Source organism: Muscardinus avellanarius (genome assembly GCF_963383645.1).
Source record: "Muscardinus avellanarius genome assembly, chromosome: 7".
In the NCBI taxonomy this organism is placed as follows: Eukaryota; Metazoa; Chordata; class Mammalia; order Rodentia; family Gliridae; genus Muscardinus; species Muscardinus avellanarius.
Window position 1 is genome coordinate 64,618,401 of NC_137793.1, and position 19,304 is coordinate 64,637,704.

A 19,304-nucleotide genomic window follows, 5' to 3' on the forward strand; every position below is an offset into this window, starting at 1 on the left:
ATGACCCACTCCCCACTCCTGGAGCTGTGGCAGCCCAAGACCGTGTTCATCAGCGAGCGGCTAGGCCTCGGGGACCAGACCAACGACTCCTACTGCTACAACTCAGCCAAGAACAGCACTGTGCTCCAGGGGGTCACCTTCGGAGGGATCCCCACTGTCCTACTCATAGACGTCAGCTGCTTCCTGGTGAGATCACTGTGACCTGTCTGTCCCCTCTTGGGTCTGTGTTTAAATCCCCTCACGGCCTTCTGAAGTCAGACTTGCATACCTGGGTTGGAACTTCAGCTGGGCCGCTTACTGTACCATCTCTGTGACCTTTGGGCCGGTGTATAACTTGTTTGGGTTAGAGTTTCTGATCTGGAATAATTCCTGCCTCAGAGAAGTCTAGATAAGATTGGGTAAGAACATGCATGTAAAGAGCATTCAGAGCACGCCTGCAATCCAGTACTTAGGGGCTGAGGCAGGATGATCATAGGGTTGAGGCCAGCCTCAGCAACTTAGTGAGACCCTGTTTCAGAATAAAAAATGAAAAGGGCTGGGGGTGTAGCTCGAGGTAGAATGCCCCTGGGTTTAACCCCCAGTATAAAAACAGGCCAACAAAAAACCCACCCAGAGCTGCTGTGTGCTTCTGCCCTAGTTACAGAACTGTGCGGCTATGGCCCTTGGGAAGGGAATGAAGGGTATGGACTAGAAGGTCCAGCAAGTGCTGTTCCCAACCCATAAGGGCCACCTCCTGTGCTCCTCTGGCATCCCTGGGCCGGCCGGCCCACTGGCCGGCCTGCCTGCCTTCCTTCCTTTTTGTGGTACAATGGATTAAATCCAGTAGCATTCTACCCCTAGCTACATCCCTAGCCTTATATATTTTTTTTTATTTTGAAACAGAGTCTCACTAGGTTGATGAGCATCTCATTACTTTGTGAGGCTGTCCTTGAACCTGTGATCCTCCTGTCTCATCCTCCCAAGTACTGGAATTACAAGCATGTACCACCTTGCCCGACTATCCTTGGGGCTTTAGAGGCTCAGAAATAAGGCCTACTCTCAGTATGAGGCCTTTTTTATTCTTATGTATTTATTTATTTATTTATTTATTTATTTTTGCAGTACTGGGGATAGAACCCAGGAGAGGCATTCTACCTTTAAACTATATCCCCAGCCCTATTTTTCTTTTTATTTTTCTTTCTTCTTTCTTTTCTCCTTTTCTTTTATTTTCTTCTCTTTCTTTCTTTCTTTCTTTCTTTCTTCTTCTTCTTTTTTTTTTTTTTTTTCAGCACTGGGATGGAACCCAGGGGCATTCTACCTCCGAGCTACACCCCCAGCCCTAGTTTTTAGTCTTTTTTTAAATTTTTGAAACAGGGTCTCACTGAGTTGTGAAGGACCTCGCTAAATAGCTGAGGCTGTCCACAAACCACAATCCTCCTGTCTCCATCTCCCGAATGCTGGGATTACAAGCATGTGTCACCATGCCCAGCCCCAGCCCTATTTTTATTTTCTTACTTTCCTTCCTCTTTCTTTCCTTCTTTCTTTCTTTCTTTCTTTCTTTCTTTCTTTCTTTCTTTCTTATTTTTTTGGTGGTACTGGGGGTAGAACCCAGGGGCTTTTCTACCTCTGGGCTATACTCCCAGACCTATTTTATACTTGATTTGGAAACAGGGTCTCACTAAGTTGCTGAGAGCCTCACTAAGTAGTTGAGGCTGGCTTTGAACCTGTGCAATCCTCCTGTCTCAGCCTTCCAAGTGCTAGGATTAAAGCGTGGGCCGTCACGCCCAGCTATTCTTTATTTTCAAACAAGGTCTTGATAAGTTCCAGAGGGCCTCACTAAGTAGCTGAAGCTGGCTGTGAACCTGCAATCCTCCTATCTCAGCCTCCCAAGTACTGGGATACCATGTCCAGCTATGAGACTTTTTTTTTTTTTCCTATGTGGAGCTGAGGATAGGACCCAGGGCCTCCTGCATGCTAGGCAAGTGCTCTGTTACTGAGCCACCCCTCAGCCCAGCAAGTTGAAATTCATTGGGCTTATCATGTACATTCTTCTCAGATGCCTGAGGAATGGTGGATCCCTCTTGATTACATCTCCTGAACACGTAGCAGAGGCCATCTGGGAAGCTGGGTGAATGGGGGCAGTGGAGTAGATACCCTTAGACCACGTGGAGTAGGAAGCTTGGAGGGGGTTAAGGTTTGTCGGAGGCCTCTAGTCCCTGTGAGAAACAGGCCATGGGAGGTAGGAGGGGAGGGTCCCAAACCCGTTTGCTAGCCCATAACTTTTCCACAATAAGGAGAGAGGGAGTTCATCTCTTCCTTTTTCTTTCTAGGATTAAGGTCCAGAGGGTTGCATTCGAGGCATGCTACTTTACCAGTCCTTCCTGGGCTATTATGGGAACCAGCATGCAAAGCTAGGCTTTCGGCAAGAAGGGCTCTCTAAGGAACAAGTAACCACTTCTTGGTGCTAAGAGCCATTTGTAGGTGGACTCTGTAGTGCCCACTGCACTCTTGCCTCGGTTGAGAGGGAAGAGCAGGCACGGGTGTGGAGGTAGAGTTGAGAGCTGGTGGGGTCAATAGAAAGGAGTCGTCCTGGATCTTTAGGGTGGGAGAGGTGCGGGGGACTGGGCAGGAGTCCCAGAAGGATGCAGTGGCTAGTAGGAAAAAAGTCCCTCTCCACTGGACTATGTGTCTATGGGAGTGGGTTCCTCCTCTTCCTCCTCCTCCTCCTCCTCCTCCTCCTCCTCCTCCTCCTCCTCCTCCTCCTCCTCCTTTTTGTGGTACTAGGGTTTGAACTCAGGGGCATTCTTACTGGGAGCTACTGCCTCAACCCCATTTTATTTTTATTTTGAAACAGGGTCTCCCTAGGTTGCTGTGAGTCTGGTTGAGTTGATGAGGCTGCTTTCAACCTTGTAGTCTTTCTGCCTTGGCTTCCCAAGCACTGGGATTACAAGCATGTGCCACCTGACCTTTTTATTTTAGGGTACAGAGTCTATGTTGCCTGTGATGGGCTCAAACTCTTGGGCTTAAGCAGTCCCCCGCCTCAGCCTTCCAAGAAGCTGGGCTGTAGACATTTGCCACTGTGCCTGGGCTTATGGTGGTGGGTTTGCATTTTCTTCTCCTCCTCCCCCTCCCCTCCTGTGCTGAGGATGGAGGCCAGGTCTTCCTGCACACTAAGCACACTATGCTCTACCACTGAGCTTCGGCTCCAGCCCCCAAGGGTGGATTTTTATTGCAGAAAGTTTTAGAGGCAAGTGGGGAACATGTGAGTGCCCGCGGGGTGCGGGAAGCATGGATATGTGGGACACGCCCACGCCCACCTGCTGCAGACAGAGCAGACACCTGCTGAGCAGTGCTTTACCCCACAGCCTGGCTCACCTGCCTTTGAAAGTACCGATTCAACTTCCGGGTTCACCTGAGAAAACCCACAGAAATCCAGGGCCTCTGGGGTTCGTTCAGGAAATGAACTCCCTTGGAAGCCCACCTTTAAAATCTGTTCTGGTGGAGGTCCGTGGTAGAGCACTTGCTTAGCATGCATGCAGCCCTGGGTTCCACGCCTAGCACTGCAAAACAATAACTTTAGAAATCAAACTCCAGTTGGTACACTCTTTGTGATGTCTCCCCACCTCCGTGAATCTCAGAGGAGAGAAGAGAGGCGGGGGCCTGCCAGAGAGCCATCAGGGTGGATATGTATGGTGTGAGGAGATCTAGAATTTACAAAGGCTTAGAGAGCCCTTCAGTCCCTCTCCTTTGCCATGGGACAGGGCGGCCTGCCGCTTGCCTCAGCTCTGAGGCTAAGCTCACTCGGTGCCCAGGGATTTGCTGGGTTTCACTCCACACATGTTCTGTGCCGGAGTCCTCAGGCTTGCCTTCAGGACAGCCAACATCACAGGTAAAATAGGACTGTTTCAGTGGGATGTGCAATCCCAGGACTTGGGAGGCTGAGACTGGAGGATCGCAGGTTCATGGCCAGCCTCAGCAGCGTAGCGAAACCCTTGGTGACTTAGCAAGATCTTGTTTCAAAATAAAAAAAATCAGGAGCCGGGCGTGGTGGCGCATTCTTGTAATCCCAACATTCAGGAGGCTTAGACAGGAGGATCACGGTTTGCAGACAGCCTCAGCTACTTAGTGAGGCCCTCTGCAATTTAGTGAGACCCTGTTTCAAAATAAAGAATAAAAATGGGGCTGGGGGTGTAGCTCAGAGGTAGAATGCCCCTGGGTTCCACCCCCAGTACCACAAAATAAATAAATAAACTAAAATAAAATAAAATAGAAAAGTAAAAAAAAAATTAAAAATAAGAAGGGTTGAGGTATAAGCCGGGTGTGGTGATACACACTTGTAATCTCAGCATTCAGGAGGCTGAGACTGGAGAATTACGGTTCCCATACAGCCTCAGCTACTACTTAGTGAGGCTCTCCGCAACTTAGTGAGACCTTGTTTCAAAATAAATAATATAAAATAGGGCTGGGGGTGTAGCTCAGAGGTCTTATGTCCCTGGGTTCCATCCCAGACCCGAAAAAAAAAGCCAGGCCTGGTGGTGCAGGTTTGTAATCCCCGCGCTTGGGAGCCAGAGACAGGAGGATCTTGCAGGTTCGAAGCCAGCCACACTGGCTTAAGAGACCCTGTTTCCAAATAAAAAGTATAAAATAGGTCTGGGAGTGTAGCCCAGAGGTAGAAGGGTTTCCAGGAACCCTAGTACCACCACACAAAAAAAGGGGTGGGGTGGGGTATAGTTCAGAGGTAGAATGGCCCTGGGTTCAGTTCCCCAAAACAAGTAAGTAAATAATAAATAAATTGATCATTTTAAAATGAAGCTTTAAATCCAGGTGTGGTGGCATGCACCTGTAGTCCCAGATATTGGTCTGAGGCAGACAGATCCCTTGAGCCCAGGAGGTCAAGGCCAGCCTGGATAATGTAAGAGACCCTGGCTCAAAAAAAAGTTTCTGTGAGAGTGGGGAAGGGAGCCGGCCTCTGTTGCTGCGGTGGGCCAGACCTTGCTTTCTCCTTGGGGCCATGTGCAGGGCAGGGCGGTCAGGGCCTGGAGAGGAAAGGACAGGACCCATGTGCTTGCCAAGGGGGGTGGCAGTCTTGGCCTCGGCCCGAAGCAGCCTCGGTGACACCTGGGGCACCGGTGCCGGGCGCGGAGGAGGAGATGAGCCAGGTGTGGGGCTGTGGGGCTGCGGCCGCTGCGCCCCTCCCCGCGCCTCCCGGCTCCCGGGTGGGCTCCTTCTCACCTTGCTGAGGCGGCGGGCGGGTGGCCTTTGCCCCGACCTCCACCCGAAGTGCTTTTATTTTGTTTCTTTTCCACTTTCAGTTTTTAATCTTGGTATTTTCTATCATAAGAAGAAGATTCTGGGATTATGGACGCATTGCCCTGGTGTCAGAAGCAGACAGGTAAAGAAGACACATCACCTACAGCGTGTGTGTATGTAAGCATGTGCGTGCGAGCATGTGCGTGCATGTGTGCGTGTCACTGGGATGGGCTGGGGCATGGCCCACTCTTGATGTTGATGTAGTCAATGTTCATTGACTGTATCTGCCAGGCCTGTACCTGAAGCGTGTTTGCCCCGCTTGTCACCACAGACCCATGAGGTCAGCCTTGTTTTTCAAGAACCGTGATCTTTTCAAAAGCAAGGCCCATGTGTGCACCTTCCCCGGGCCCTGGCCAGGCCGTGGTCGTGCGCCGTGCTGGCTTCTGGCTCCAGAGGAAACCTTGCCGCTTTTAGGGCTGTTCTCATCCGTCAGGAGGGGTCAATTTTCTTTCTCACCTTGAATTTTTTTTTTGGCAATACTAGGGATTGAACTGATAAGCATTCTACCTTTGAGCTACACCCCCAGCCATGTTTTATTCTTTATTTTGAAACAGGGTCTCACTAAATTGCAGAGGGCCTCCCTAAGTAGCTGACACTGGCCGCAAACCTGTGATCTTCCTGTCTCAGCCTTCCAAGTACTGGGATTGTAAGTGTGCACCACCACGCTTGGATTTTTTTTTTTTTTTGTACTAGGGATGGAACTCTGGGACATTCTACCTCCACGCTACACCCCAGCCTTACTTTTTATTCTTTATTTTGAAACAGGGTCTCACTAAGTTGTGGAGAACCTTACTAAATAGTTGAGGCTGGCTTAGAACCTGCAATCCTCCTGTCTCAGCCTCCCAAGTACTGGGATTACAAGCGTGCGCCACCATGCCCGGCTATCTTGCCTTGAATGTTTTTTAAAAAATAACTTATTAGCTGGGCGTGGTGGCACACACTTGTGATCCCTGCGCTTGGGAGGCGGAGACAGGAGGATCACGCAGGTTCGAAGCCAGCCTTGTTGCCTTAAGAAACCCTGTTTCCAAATAAAAATATAAAAAATAGGTGTCTGGGAGTGTAGCCAGGAGGTAGAAGGGTTTCCAGGGACCCCAGTACCACCAAAAAAAAAAAAAAAAAAACCAACCCAAAAAACTTATTGATGCATTGAAATTATACATCATACTGAGTTTACATGCTTTAAAATCATGCCAGGCATGGTGGCACACACTTGTTGATCCCAGCATTTGGGAGGCTGAGATAGAAGGATCGTGGTTCGTGAACAGCCTTAGCTACTTAGTAAGGCCCTTTACAACTGTGTAAGACCGTGTGTGTGTGTGTGTGTGTGTGTGTGTGTGTGTGTGTGTGTGTGTGTGTGTGTGTGTGTGTATACATGGCCACTGGGAGCTGCCCTGCCTTCCCTCCAGGTTAGTGCTAGCTTTGGGTGAGTCTGTTAAACATAGGCTTCCCCCCAAACCTCAGGGCTTTTTAGTTTCATCCTGGGCTTTGTGGGCTCTGTTCACATCACATGAAGGGGAAAAATAAACCTAGTTAAACCCGAGATCTGCACAACCAGACTTCCCAGCTGTCACACCCTGAGTCTTGTGTCAGATGTGGCCACAGGAAGTGAGTGGGAGGACTCAGGCCCCGCCCACAGTCAGGCTCCGCCCACTGCCTGCCAGCGCCTCCCTGGTAGTTGCAGGCCGGTCCTCCACTCCTGCGGCTCCTGTAGACACGTGGCTCTGTGTGTGTGTGTGTGTGTGTGTGTGTGTGTGTGTGTGTGTGTGTGTGTGTGTGGTACTGGGGTGTGCCGCCACGCCGGCAGACACATGGCTTTTCAAGACGGGGCGCTCTGTGCTGGGAACAGGAGCCTCTGTACGTGGGACTTTCTTATCTGTGTCTCTCTGCCAGCATTTGCTTAAGCCCTAAGTCAGGAAGAAGTTCTGGGGCATCTGAGGCCATTAAGAAAGCTGAAGTGGGGCTGTGCTGTATGATAGAAAAGAGCTCATGGGCTGAACACGGTGGTGCAGGCCTGTAATCCCAGGACCTGGGAGGCTGAGACCCCAGGATCGCAGGGTCAAGGACAGCTTCAGCAACTTAGTGATACACTCAGCAACCTAGTGAGACCCTGTTTCAAAACAGGAAAATAAGCTGGCATGGTGGTGCCCAATTGTAATACCAGTGCTTGGCAGGCTGAGACAGGAGGATTGCAGGTTTGTGGCCAGCCTCAGCTACTTAGTGAGGCCCTCTGCAATTTAGTGAAACCCTGTTTCAAAATAAAGAATAAAAATAGGGCTGGGGGTATGTAGCTCAGAGGTAGAATGCTCCTGGGTTCAATCCTCAGTACTGCAAAAGAAAAGAAAAAGGAAAGTAAAAAGGGCTAGGGATAAAAACAAAACAACAGCAAACAAACAAACTCAGAAAGCTGGGTGTTGTGGCGCACACTTGTAATCCCAGTACTTCTGAGGCTGAGACAGGAAGATTGCAGGTTTGCAGCCAGCCACAGCTACTTAGTGAGGCCCTCCACAACTTAGTGAGAAGACCCTGTTTCAAAATAAAGAATAAAAAATAGGGTAAGAGGTATAGTTCAGAGGTAGAATGCCCCTGGGTTCAATCCCCAGTAATGCAAAAAAAAAAAAAAAAAAAAAAAAAAAAAAAAAAAACAAACAGGAAACAAGAAAACAAACTTAGGCCCTATTTCAAAATGAAAATTAAAGTTGGGCATGGTGGCACATGCCTATAATCCGTACTTGGGAGGCTGAGACAGGAGGATCACAGGTTCGTGGCCAGCCTCAGCAACTTGTGAGGCCCTCCATAATTTAGTGAGACCTTATTTCAAAATAAAAAATAAAGAGCTGGGTGTGGTGGCGCACACTTGTAATCCCAGTGTTTGGGAGGCTGAGACAGGAGGATCACACACGTTCGAAGCCAGCCTCAGCTACTGAGTGAGGCTCTCAGCAACTTAGTGAGACCCTGTTTCCAGGTAAAGTATAAAATAGGTCTGGGAGTAAAGCCTGAAGGTAGAAAAGCCTCTGGGTTCCACCCCTATTACCACAAAAAATAAAATAAAGTAAATCTGGCGGTATAGATCAGAGATAGAATGCCTCTGGGTTCAATCCCCAGCACCACAAACAAACAGACAACAAACTAAAAAGGGCTGTAAGTGTAATTTGGAGGTAGAGTGCCTGGGTTCAATTCCCAGCACCAAAAAAAAAAAAAAAAAAAAAAAAGGAAGAAAAGAGAAAAGAGCACTTGGTCAGGAGGCCTGCTCCTCCCCTAGCTCTGGCCAGGTCCCTGGAACCTCTGGTCTCCTACTTTCTCTTCCCCCTGGTGCGACAGTGACAGTCAAATGAGACAGCGTCTGGGTAAATGCTGTGAGAGTTATGTTTCAACATGTTTTATGCTCTTACAAGTGGACAGCAGGGCCAGGAGCAGGAGAGAAGCAAAAATTCACATATTGCCAATTCTTCCAATTCACAGCACACAGGGTATTTTTTTGGGTGCTCAGAAGAAAAGAACTGATTAAAATTCCACAATATCAAATGCCATAATCCATCAACTCCAAACTATGTACTTTAAGGTTTTCTCATCTCTGAGACTGGATGCATCTTATCAGTGTTGGTCACGGTTTAATTGGCAGGATGTTATCTGTCTTAGTGGTTTGTAAAATGATTATGCAACTAACGACCAGTGGTGTCTTAGATTTGATACATACAGCATGTGTGTGCACAGTTGCATAATTCTTTTTAAAGTGGACTCATTCCAATTACAAGTCCTGGAAAGAATCCTGTATTCCAGTTGGGCATGTTGGCGCATGACTGTAATCCCAGTACTTGGGAGACTGACCCAGGAGGATCACAGGTTCAAGACCAGCCTCAGAAACTTAGTGAGACTCTTAGCAACATAGTGAGACCCTGTTTCAAAACAAACAACCAAACAAACAGCCTGGGGGTGTAGCTCAGAGGTAGAATCCCCTGGGTTAAATCCCTATTACCACCACCACCAAAAAAAAAAAAAAAAAGGTATCCTGGATTCCTTTTTTTGCTATTATATAATTTGCATGCCTGCTGCCTTCCATGAATGTGGTAGCTATTTCTCAGGTTCCTTCTCCATAATTGAACTCTGATTCCTCGTCACTCATGGTCACCATGTTAGGAAAAAATATAGTGTTTACTTCCCATTGTATTTTTTTTTCTTTTTTTTTTTTTTTTGGTGGTGGTACTGGGAGTGGAACCCAGAGCCTTTCTACCTCCGGGCTACACTCCCAGACGTATTTTTATATTTTATTTGGAAACAGGGTCTCACTAAGTTGCTGAGAGCCTCACTAAGTATCTGAGGCTGGCTTTGATCCTGTGGGATCCTCCTGTCTCAGCCTCCCAAGCGCAGGGATTACAAGCATACACCACCACGCCCGGCTTCCCATTGTGTTTGATGTATTAGGAAGTATGTTTTAAACAGGCAACGCTTTGACGTCACTGTAGGTGGGTAGTCCTGGTGCGCACAGGGATGGCCTGTTGATACCCGTGGCCCTGCATTACTCATCCTGTATAACACAAAGTTTGATGCTATACCTGGGGCCGGGCATGGCCCTTGTCTCTGCTTTTCAGAGAATGATTAGGTTTGTCTCAGCCATTACAAGCTGGTAGCTTTGGTTCTGAGCTCTAAGATTGGGCAGTAAAATACTGTTCATAATTTTGTTGACTTTTTTTCCCTAGAATTATCGATTATTTTTTCTCCTTTTGCATCTCTAGTGAGTCCAGATTCCGGAGATTGTCATCAACTTCCTCCTCGGGGCAACAAGACTTTGAAAATGAGCTGGTTGGTATCTAAGGAACAGCTGGCGTTGCGGCTGGGGGCAGGGACCAGCAGGGATGTTGGGTGGGAGGCTGGGCAGGGCCACTCCAGATTCAGCAGCGAACTCACCGCTGTTTCAGCCTCCCCAGTACCTGGGATCACAGGTGTGTGCTGCCGTGCCCAGCTGACAGTTAATGACTAACTTGTCTGCTAGATTTTTTTTTTTTTTTTTTGGTACTGGAGATGGAACCCAGGGGCATTCTACCTCTAGGAACTACATTCCTAGCCTTATTATTATTATTATTAATTTGTTGTTATTATTATTATTGTTTGTTATTATTATTATTATTTTGGTGGTACTGGGGTTCCTGGAAACCCTTCTACCTCCAGGCTACACTCCCAGACACCTATTTTTTTATATATTTTTATTTGGAAAAAGGGTTTTTAAGCCAGCGCGGCTGGCTTCGAACCTGCGCAATCCTCCTGTCTCTGCCTCCCAAGCACAGGGATTATAAGCATGTGCCACCACACCTGGCTATTTTTTTTTATTATTTATTTTGAAACAGGGTCTCACTAAATTTTGGAGGGCCTCACTAAATAGCTGAGGCTGGCCACACGAACCCACAATCCTCCTGTCTCAGCCTCCAAATGCTGGGATTACAAACCTGGCCAGCACACCTGACTGTCTGCTAGATTATGAGCCAGGTGTGGGCAGGAACCCTGCCTTGTCCAGCCCTGTTGCCCTGTACCAGGTACCTAGAAGGTGCTGAGTGAATCATTGTTGAATGAATGACGAACAAATATTTGTCTTTCTCAGCTGGGTAGCAGTACAGCAATTACAGGGTGCGATGTCTAAAAGATGTAAGGGACAGTAGAGCCCTCACCCTCCCCTTGCCCTCTAGATCCCAGGGGTTTGGCCAGCTGACGAGCTTTGCTGCTTCTTGCTGTCCCACCTCTCACTGAACTAGCCAAACGGAAGCCCTGCCACTTCCTCCAGAGCTTCCCTGAGCATTTATCAGCTCTCTCTCTATTTTTTTTTTTTTTTGGTGGTACTGGGGGTGGAACCCAGGGGCCATTCTACCTCCAAGCTACACCCCCAGCTCCATTTTTTATTGTTTATTTTGAAACAAGGTCTCACTGAGTTGCAAAGGGCCTCACTAAGTAGCCGAGGCTATCCGTGAACCGCAATCCTCCTGTCTCAGCCTCCTGAATGCTGGGATTACAAGTGTGTGCCACTACGCCCGGCCATATCAGCTCTTGCTCCCTTTTTTCTTTCTTTTTGTACAAGAGATGGAACCTCAGGGGTGTCCTCCAAGCTACACTTCCAGCCCTTTTTCTTTTCTTTTTTTTTTTTTTTTTTTTTTGGTGGTACTGGGGTGGAACCCAGAGGCTTTCTACCTCCGGGCTATACTCCCAGACCGTTTTTTATATTTTATTTGGAAACAGGGTCTCACTAAGTTGCTGAAAGCCTCACAAAGTAGCTGAGGCTGGCTTCGAACCCGTGCGATCCTCCTGTCTCAGCCTCCCAAGCGCAAGGATTACAAGCGTGCGCCACCATGCCCGGCTATTTTCTTATTTTGAAACACGGTCTCACTAGGTTTCTGAGTGTATCACTAAATTGCTAAGACTAGGCTTGAACCCGTGATCCTCCTGTCTTAGTTTCCCAAGCACTGGGATTACAGGCATGTGCTACCACTCATGGCTACTCATCTGCTCTTTTTTTGTGTGTGTGGTACTGAGGATTGAACCCAGGGGCATTATACCTCTGAGCTCCACCCCCAGACTGATTTTTACTTATTGATTAATTTATTTTTGTGGTGCTGGGCATTGAACCCAGGAGTGTTCTACGTCTGAACTCTACCCCCAGTCCTATTTTTATTCTTTATTTAAACAGGGTCTCACTAAGTTGCAGAGGGTCTCTTTAAGTAGCTGAGACTGGTCGCGAACCTGCAACCCTTCTATCTCAGCCTCCCAAGTATTGGGATTACAAGTGTTTGCCACCAAGCCTGGCTCACTCATCTGCTCTTCAATCTAAGTTTTGTGACTTGATCCTAAAGCTATATGATTCCACAAATTATAAACATTTGAGAAGTTCTTTTTGTTTTTTGCAGTACCAGGGATTGAACTCAGGTGCATTCTACCTCTGAGCTATATCCCCAGCTCAATTTTTTTAAAAAATTCTTTATTTTGAAACAGTGTCTCACTAAGTTGCAGAGGGCCTAAGTAGCTGAGGGTGGCTGTGAACCTGTGATCCTCCTGTCTCAGCCTTCCAAGTACTGGGATTACAAGCGTGCTCCACCGTACACGGCATTTGAGAAGTTTTAACAAGAATTCCAGCTGGGCGTGGTGGTGCACGCTTGTAATCCCAGCATTCGGGAGGCTGACTGGAGGATCGCGGTTCGCGGACGGCCTCAGCTACTTAGTGATGCCTTCTGCAACTCAGTGAGACCTGGTTTCAAAATAAAGAATAAAAAGGCCAGGCGTGGTGGCATATGCTTGGGAGGCGGAGACAGGAGGATCACGCAGGTTCAAAGCCAGCCGCATGCGTTGGCTTAAGAGACCCTGTTTCCAAAAATAAAATAGGTCTGGGAATGTAGTCCGGAGGTAGAAGGGCTCCCAGGAACCCTAGTACCACCAAAAAAAAAAAAATCAATAAATAAATAGGGCAGAGGGTGTAGCTCGGAGGGCGAATGCCCATGGGTTCCATCCCCAGTACTGCAAAAAAAAAAAAAAAAGAATTCCAGGCATGGGTATTTTGCAAAGGGCAGGAAGCAGGCAGACACTGTCATGTTTGTGAAAAGGGCTAGCTTAGCCAGGCGTGGTGGTGCACGCTTGTAATCCCAGCATTCAGGAGGCTGAGACAGGAGGATCGCGGTTCAGGGACAGCCTCAGCTACTTAGTGAGGCCCTCTGCAACTCAGTGAGACCCTGTTTCAAAAGAAAGAAAGAAAAACTAGTGCTGGAGATGTAGGATGCCCCTGGGTTCCATCCCCAGTACTAAAATATATATATATAAAATAATACTGTTTTTATACAGCAGGAAGTTAAACAGTTATTTAATCTAAAGGCACATCCCACCGGGCGTGGTGGCACACACTTGTAATCCCCCGCGCTTGGGAGGTGGAGACAGGAGGATCACGCAGGTTTGAAGCTGGGCTGGCTTAAGAACCTTGTTTCCAAATAAAAATAGGTCTGGGAGTATAGCCCGGAGGTATAAGAGTTTCCAGGAACCCCAGTACCACCAAATAAATAAATAACTAAAGCCATATCCCCAGCTTAATCCCAGTGACAATAATTGCATGTGCCCCCAAAGACCCAGATGTGGCATGCCATTCCCTGTTCTCTTTATTTTCAGGGATGCTGCCCCTGGCTGACTGCGATCTTCCGGCTGCAGTGAGTACACTGGGTGTGTGCCAGGAGCTGTGGGGGGCGGCGCTCTGTTTGGGGGGATTTGTTTGGTCATTTGGCCAATCTGGAGGAAAGAGCCAAGGTGCTTGATCCTGACGTGGGATCTCTTAGGTGCTTTTCAGTTCAGGGTCAAAGCAGTATGTGGGACTGAGAACAGAGATGGCCCAGGAGACCTCGAGGCCTGGAGCCTTGATGTTCGAGGTGCCCCGTCCTGCCAGAGACAGACCAGGGCTCCCCACGCTGCAGTGGGATCCCCAAAGTTTTTGAAGGTAGCAGTGAACTTTATTTCAAAATAGTCGGTCGAAATTTCAAAAGATTCTAAATAAGCCACCCCCCCTCTTGCTTTTCCTGCTCCAGGGCAGGGCCCACTGGCTTCTTCCAGCGGCTCTGCTAGTTCCTGTGAACAGCGACTACCAAAGTCAACATCTTACATCATCTCCTGCTTATCAGTCTATTTGGACCGGGCCAGCCATGCATTATCCTTCATACTCTTTAGTAGTTGGGAAACCGAGGCTCAGAGAGAGAAACTTAATGTCCCGTAGCCACAGTGTTTCATCACTAAGTGGTGGAGGCGCGTTGCCAGTCTGTGATCCCGCTGTCTCAGCTTCCCAAGTACAAGGATTACAGGTTATACCGCCATACCCAGCTAACATGTCCTTTTCTTTCATAATGCTGCACAAGCCAACTAAGGTTTTTTATTTTTTTTGGGGGGGCAGAAATTATTCTACTTAAAATTTAACACTAATTAGCTGTGGTAAAAGATGTAATAGGCAGGTTTACAGGTCTTTGAGTGAGTGAAAAGTAGAGAAATATGATACATTTGGCTCACTTGTTTAAAAGTTTTTTATTTTCCAAAACTTGGAGCCCATGGAGAGAAATCTAAGAGATGCTCAGTGGTAGAGCACCCCTGGGTTCAATTCCCAGTACCATAAATGATAATAATAATAATAATAATAATAATACATAATAAGCTGGGCGCTGTGGCGCATGCTTGTAATCGCAGTACTTGGGAGGCTGAGACAGGAGGATCACAGGTTCACGGCCAGCCTCAGCTACTTAGTGAGGCCTTCTACAACTTAGTGAGACCCTGTTTCAAAATAATGAATAAAAAATAGGGCTGGGGGTATAGCTTGGAGGTAGAATGCCCCTGGGTTCAATCTCCAGTACTGTATACACACGAGAGGTGGGGGGGGGCTTAGCCATTAAGAGCTGGATTACCACTCTCATTTGGTGAGAAGAGCCAGGAGCCAGGGCTGGAAAGGTTTGACTCTGTCTCTTGCTGTTGTATGCCATAAAAAATAGAAAGGTCTAAGAAGCTTTTGGACATTATTTCACACAATACTAAGAATAAGGACAGGCTGCCATTTAAGCTGCCATCTACTGTAACTTGAGGGTGTACCCATTTTAGAGGTGTTGAAATGTGGAGAAGAGATGGCCTATTTAGAAGTGAAAGAGTGTGGCCAGGCATGGCGGCGCACGCTTGTAATCCCAGGATTTGGGAGGCTGCCACAGGAGGATAAGAGATTTGAAACCAGCCTCAGCAACTTAGCGAGATCCTAGCAGTTCAGTGAGACCCTGTTTCAAAATAAAAAATAAAGTAGAGCTGAGGTATAGTCCAGAGGTAGAAAGCCCCTTTAATCCCCAACACCACCATAAAAAACAAACAAACAAACAAAAAACAAGCAAGAAAGAGCGCTTAGCTAGGTGTGGTGGCACATGCTTGTAATCCCAGTACTTGGGAGACTGAGACAGGAGGATCGCAGGTTTAAGACCAGCCTCAGCAAGTAGTAAGACTCATCAACTAGTGAGACCCTGTTAAAAAAAAAAAAGAAAAAAGAAAAATATATATATGGTGGGGAATGTAGCTGGGAGGTAGAGCCCCTGGGTTCGATCCCTAGTACCAAATAAATAAATAAGTAAATAAATAGGGTGGGAGTGTCACTCTAAGGTAGAACTCCCATGGGTTCAACCCCCAGCACCCCTACACACACAAAGTGGGGGGCTAGGGATAAGCTCGGGGCAGAGCACTTGTCTAGTATGTGTGAGGCCTTGGGTTCAACCCCCAGCACTGCCAAAGGAAGAAGAAACAGTGAAAATGCAGTTCGGGGCCAGGCTTTCTCCCAGGTGAAGGGTACGCAGGAGCCACCCGGAAGAGTGTGTCTGAGGCTCTTCGGAGCCAGGCCCAGCATCTGGTGCGCAATGCTCCCTGCGTCTAGAGCCCTGCTAGGTGGACGAGGTGGATGGTGGGCAGCCTCCCTGCTCAGACAGAGGCTCGGCAGGCACAGGATCTGCTCCTGTCCTTCCCCCTTGCAGCAGGAAGTCCAGCTGTGTGAACACTGACTCAGCTTCCCGAGGAGGGCTGGAGGGCAGAGCGGTCTCTTCCGCACTCTGGGGCTGGCGGGGAATCAGGGAGGTGCAGTTGGATGGAATGAGACCTAGAATATTAATAGCATAGGTTCACCACCCTCTCCAGCTCGCCCGAGGAGAACAGGAGAAAGGTAGGTGGTGGGCCTGCTCATACCCCCAGTGTGGCCCCTACCTGCAGGACAGGGCTGGGGCCGCTGCATCCACCGCCGCGCCCACGGAGGAACGTGGGCACAGGTGTTTGTGGCACGTGAGATGGGGCAGTGGTGGTTCCCCGTGAGGATGGGCGCCAGGCGTATCTCCGCCTCCCGTCTAATGACGGCCCACGTCACGCCTCCCAGGACTGTTGGGAGGATTTGATGAGCTACTCTGTGCGGGGGCCCAGCCTGTGACTGCTGCTCAGGAAGGTTTTGTGTGTCTTGGCCAGTGACGACCAGATCCTGGAGTGGTGTGGGGAGGACGCCATCCACTACCTGTCTTTCCAGAGGCACATCATCTTCCTGCTGGTGGTGGTCAGCTTCTTGTCTCTGTGTGTCATCCTGCCCGTCAACCTCTCAGGAGACTTGCTGGGTAACGCCCTTCTCGTTCCTGTCTGTGTTGGGATGGGACATCCCGGGGAAGAGGCTCTTCGTGGTACACCAGAGTCAGGCCTCAGTTCAGGTGTCGGATGGTCTTGGAGAATTTTCCATCTGAGTAAAGATCTAGAAAAAAAAGCTGCCCCAAACCTGGGCCCAAAGCTGGTTCTATCTAAATAGAGGGGAAAAAAATAAATCCCACAAGGCTTATAGAATTGGGATTTCCCCTGTAGGGGTGCTTACCTGTAATTCGCGTAGTTGGGAGGCTGAGACATGAGGATTGTAGGTTTGAGGCCAGCTGCCGCCACTTAGCGAGACCCTCGGCAACTTAAAGAGACTCTGTTTCAGAATAAAAAATAAAAAGGGGTAGGAGTGTAATGCAGAGGTAGAATGGCTCTGGGTTCGATCCCCAGTACCACACAAATAAGCAGGAGATTTCAGAAAGCATTTTACAGTTTTCTGCTCTCACACAAATCAAGAAGCCACAGTGTGTGGGCTTGGAAGATGTCTGTGATGTGCAGTCAAAATCGGTGTGGAATTGCATCGCCCCGCCTTCCAGAACGCCATCAGCAAGTCCCGTGTGACACCCCGTGACTCCCAGCCTGGGCTTTGCTAATCCTTAGGGTGTTTGTCATGTTCTGAAAGCATTTTTAAAAAGTCTCAAAGGGAGATGAATTCAGATTCTGGCCCAGGGTGGGAAGTTGTCAGTGAGCCTGTGCAGCTCCGGAGGGCGGTGGTCCAGGCGGCAAGGCCTGTGCCCCGCCACCAGAGCTCTCCTGTGCCTCCCTTACTGTGGCACTTGTCCTAAGCATCTGCTTCTCCGCAGACAAAGATCCATACAGTTTTGGGAGGACGACAATAGCAAACCTGCAGACCAGGTGAGCACGGAGCCCAGGGGTGAGGCCCTCACGCTGAGGCCAAGGCAGCAGGTTCAAGGCGGAGGCCGGAGCAGCAGGCTCCTGGCTGGAGCCTTGCAGCGGCGGAGAGCAGGGTGCAGCAGGCCACGGGCAGCTGCTGTTTTGCAGGGGTCACAAGACACAGGTGGCCCTTGGGCCTGGAGTTCTTTGTCAGGACAGGGACAGGATCTCACTGAAGTATTGGCTGGGAGCCAGAGGGCAGTGGGGTCTCTGTCGGAGGCGTTAGCCCTCAGCTTAGTGGCCCCTGAGGGTACCTGGCCCTGCCCTGTACCCCCAACCCTGCTGCCTGACGGTGTCCCCCCTCAGCAATGACCTCCTGTGGCTGCACACCATCTTCGCCGTCATTTACCTCTTCCTGACCGTGGGCTTCATGCGGCACCACACCCAGTCCATCAAGTACAAGGAGGAGAGCCGGGTGAGTGCACTGGGGCCTGCGGGAGGGGCTAGGGCGGTGGCCCAGGCTCTGCCCCAGGAGCGGCAGCTGGGAGCCCTGGGGCTTCGGAATCAGCTTTTACATTTGTTCTCTCTCTTGGCATTATCTTTCAAAAAATGTCCTGGGTGGAGCTGGGAATGGTGGTGCACCCTTATAATCCCAGTACTTGTGAGGTTGAGGCCAAAGGATCACAGGTTCCAAACCAGCCTCAGCAATTTAGTGAGACTCTTAGCAATTTAGTGAGACCTTGTTGCAAAACAAAATATGCCCCTGGATTCAATCCCCAGTACCCAAAATAAATAAACAAAATGTTCTGGTGAATTGTTTAAGATTTGGACATTTTCCTACCACTCTGTGAACTTGTTCGTTCTTTCTTTCTTTCTTTCTTTCTTTCTTTTTCTTATTCTTATTTATTTATTTATTTATTTATTTATTTATTTATTTATTTTTGGTGGTACTGGGGTTCCTGGAAGCCTTTCTACCTCCGGGATACATTCCCACGGGCTGTACTCCCAGACCTATTTTTTTAACATTTCTATGTGGAAGCAGGCAGGGTGTCTTAAGCCAACAAGGCTGCCTCCAAACCAGCATGATCCTCCTGTCTCCGCCTCCCAGGCACGGGGATTACAAGCGTGCACCACCACGCCCGGCTTGAAATTGTTCTTTAATCTATGGGGTTTTGCCCTGTAGTTACTGCTACTAAATAAAAAAAAGTTTAGATTGAAGAGCTAGAGTGTGCCTCAGTGTCAAGAACTTACCTAGCATGCATAAGGTCCTGGGTTCCATCAGTACTGCAGACAAAAACAAAAATAAAAACAGAAACAGAAAAACCAACAAAAACAAAAAGAAAAAAATTTAACTTGAGAGCAGCTTACCTTTCTGTGACTGGATTCCAGTCCTAGGTCCTCCTCGGCTCTGCTGTGCGACCCCATATGAGTTACTGTCCCTCTCTGGATTGTTTCTCATTCTCCTTCCCTGCAGAGGAGGCTTATAGAGTTGCTTTGGAAATGGATTTTTCTGTAGTGTAGAAGATGCTGTGTAAATAACATGCTCCAGGACTCTCCAAAGCATAAGAAAACCCTTCCTTCCTTCCTTTCTCCCTCCCTGCCTCCCCTACAGGGGTCAAACCCAGGTCCTTCTGCCTCTCAGCTATAGCTACGTCCCCAGCACTTTTTAAACTTTTTTTTTTTTTCCGGGTCTGTCTGGGATGGAACCCAAGGGCATTCAACCTCCGAGCTACACCCCCTGCCCGATTTTTTATTCTTTATTTTGAAACTGGATCTCACTGAATTGCAAAGGGCCTCACTTAGTAGTTGAGACTGTCTGCAAACCTCGATCCTTCAGTCTCAGCCTCCCAAATGCTGGGATTACAAGCGTGCACCACCATCCCGGCTCAAGCCAATTTTTTATTCTTTAGTTTGAAACAAGGTCTCACCAAGTTGCAAAGGACTTCACTAAGTAGCTAAGACTGGCTGTGAACCTGTGATCCTCCTGTCTCAACTTCCCAAGTTCTGGGATTACAAGTGTGTGGCACCACATCCAGCAA

At 48.6% G+C, this 19,304-nt stretch overlaps 1 protein-coding gene across 1 annotated transcript in view; it reads left to right on the forward strand.

The window, feature by feature from the left end:
- The window catches only part of TMEM63A (transmembrane protein 63A), a gene marked incomplete at both ends in the record, with an annotated part of 41,547 nt that continues 22,243 nt past the window's right edge, over positions 1-19,304 (forward strand). The window contains 7 exons of the mRNA XM_080699254.1: positions 1-186; positions 5,292-5,371; positions 10,020-10,086; positions 13,417-13,454; positions 16,261-16,403; positions 17,235-17,286; positions 17,632-17,740. Of these exons, the coding sequence (XP_080555380.1) occupies positions 1-186; positions 5,292-5,371; positions 10,020-10,086; positions 13,417-13,454; positions 16,261-16,403; positions 17,235-17,286; positions 17,632-17,740 (675 nt within the window). The remainder of the gene's footprint in view (positions 187-5,291; positions 5,372-10,019; positions 10,087-13,416; positions 13,455-16,260; positions 16,404-17,234; positions 17,287-17,631; positions 17,741-19,304) is intronic.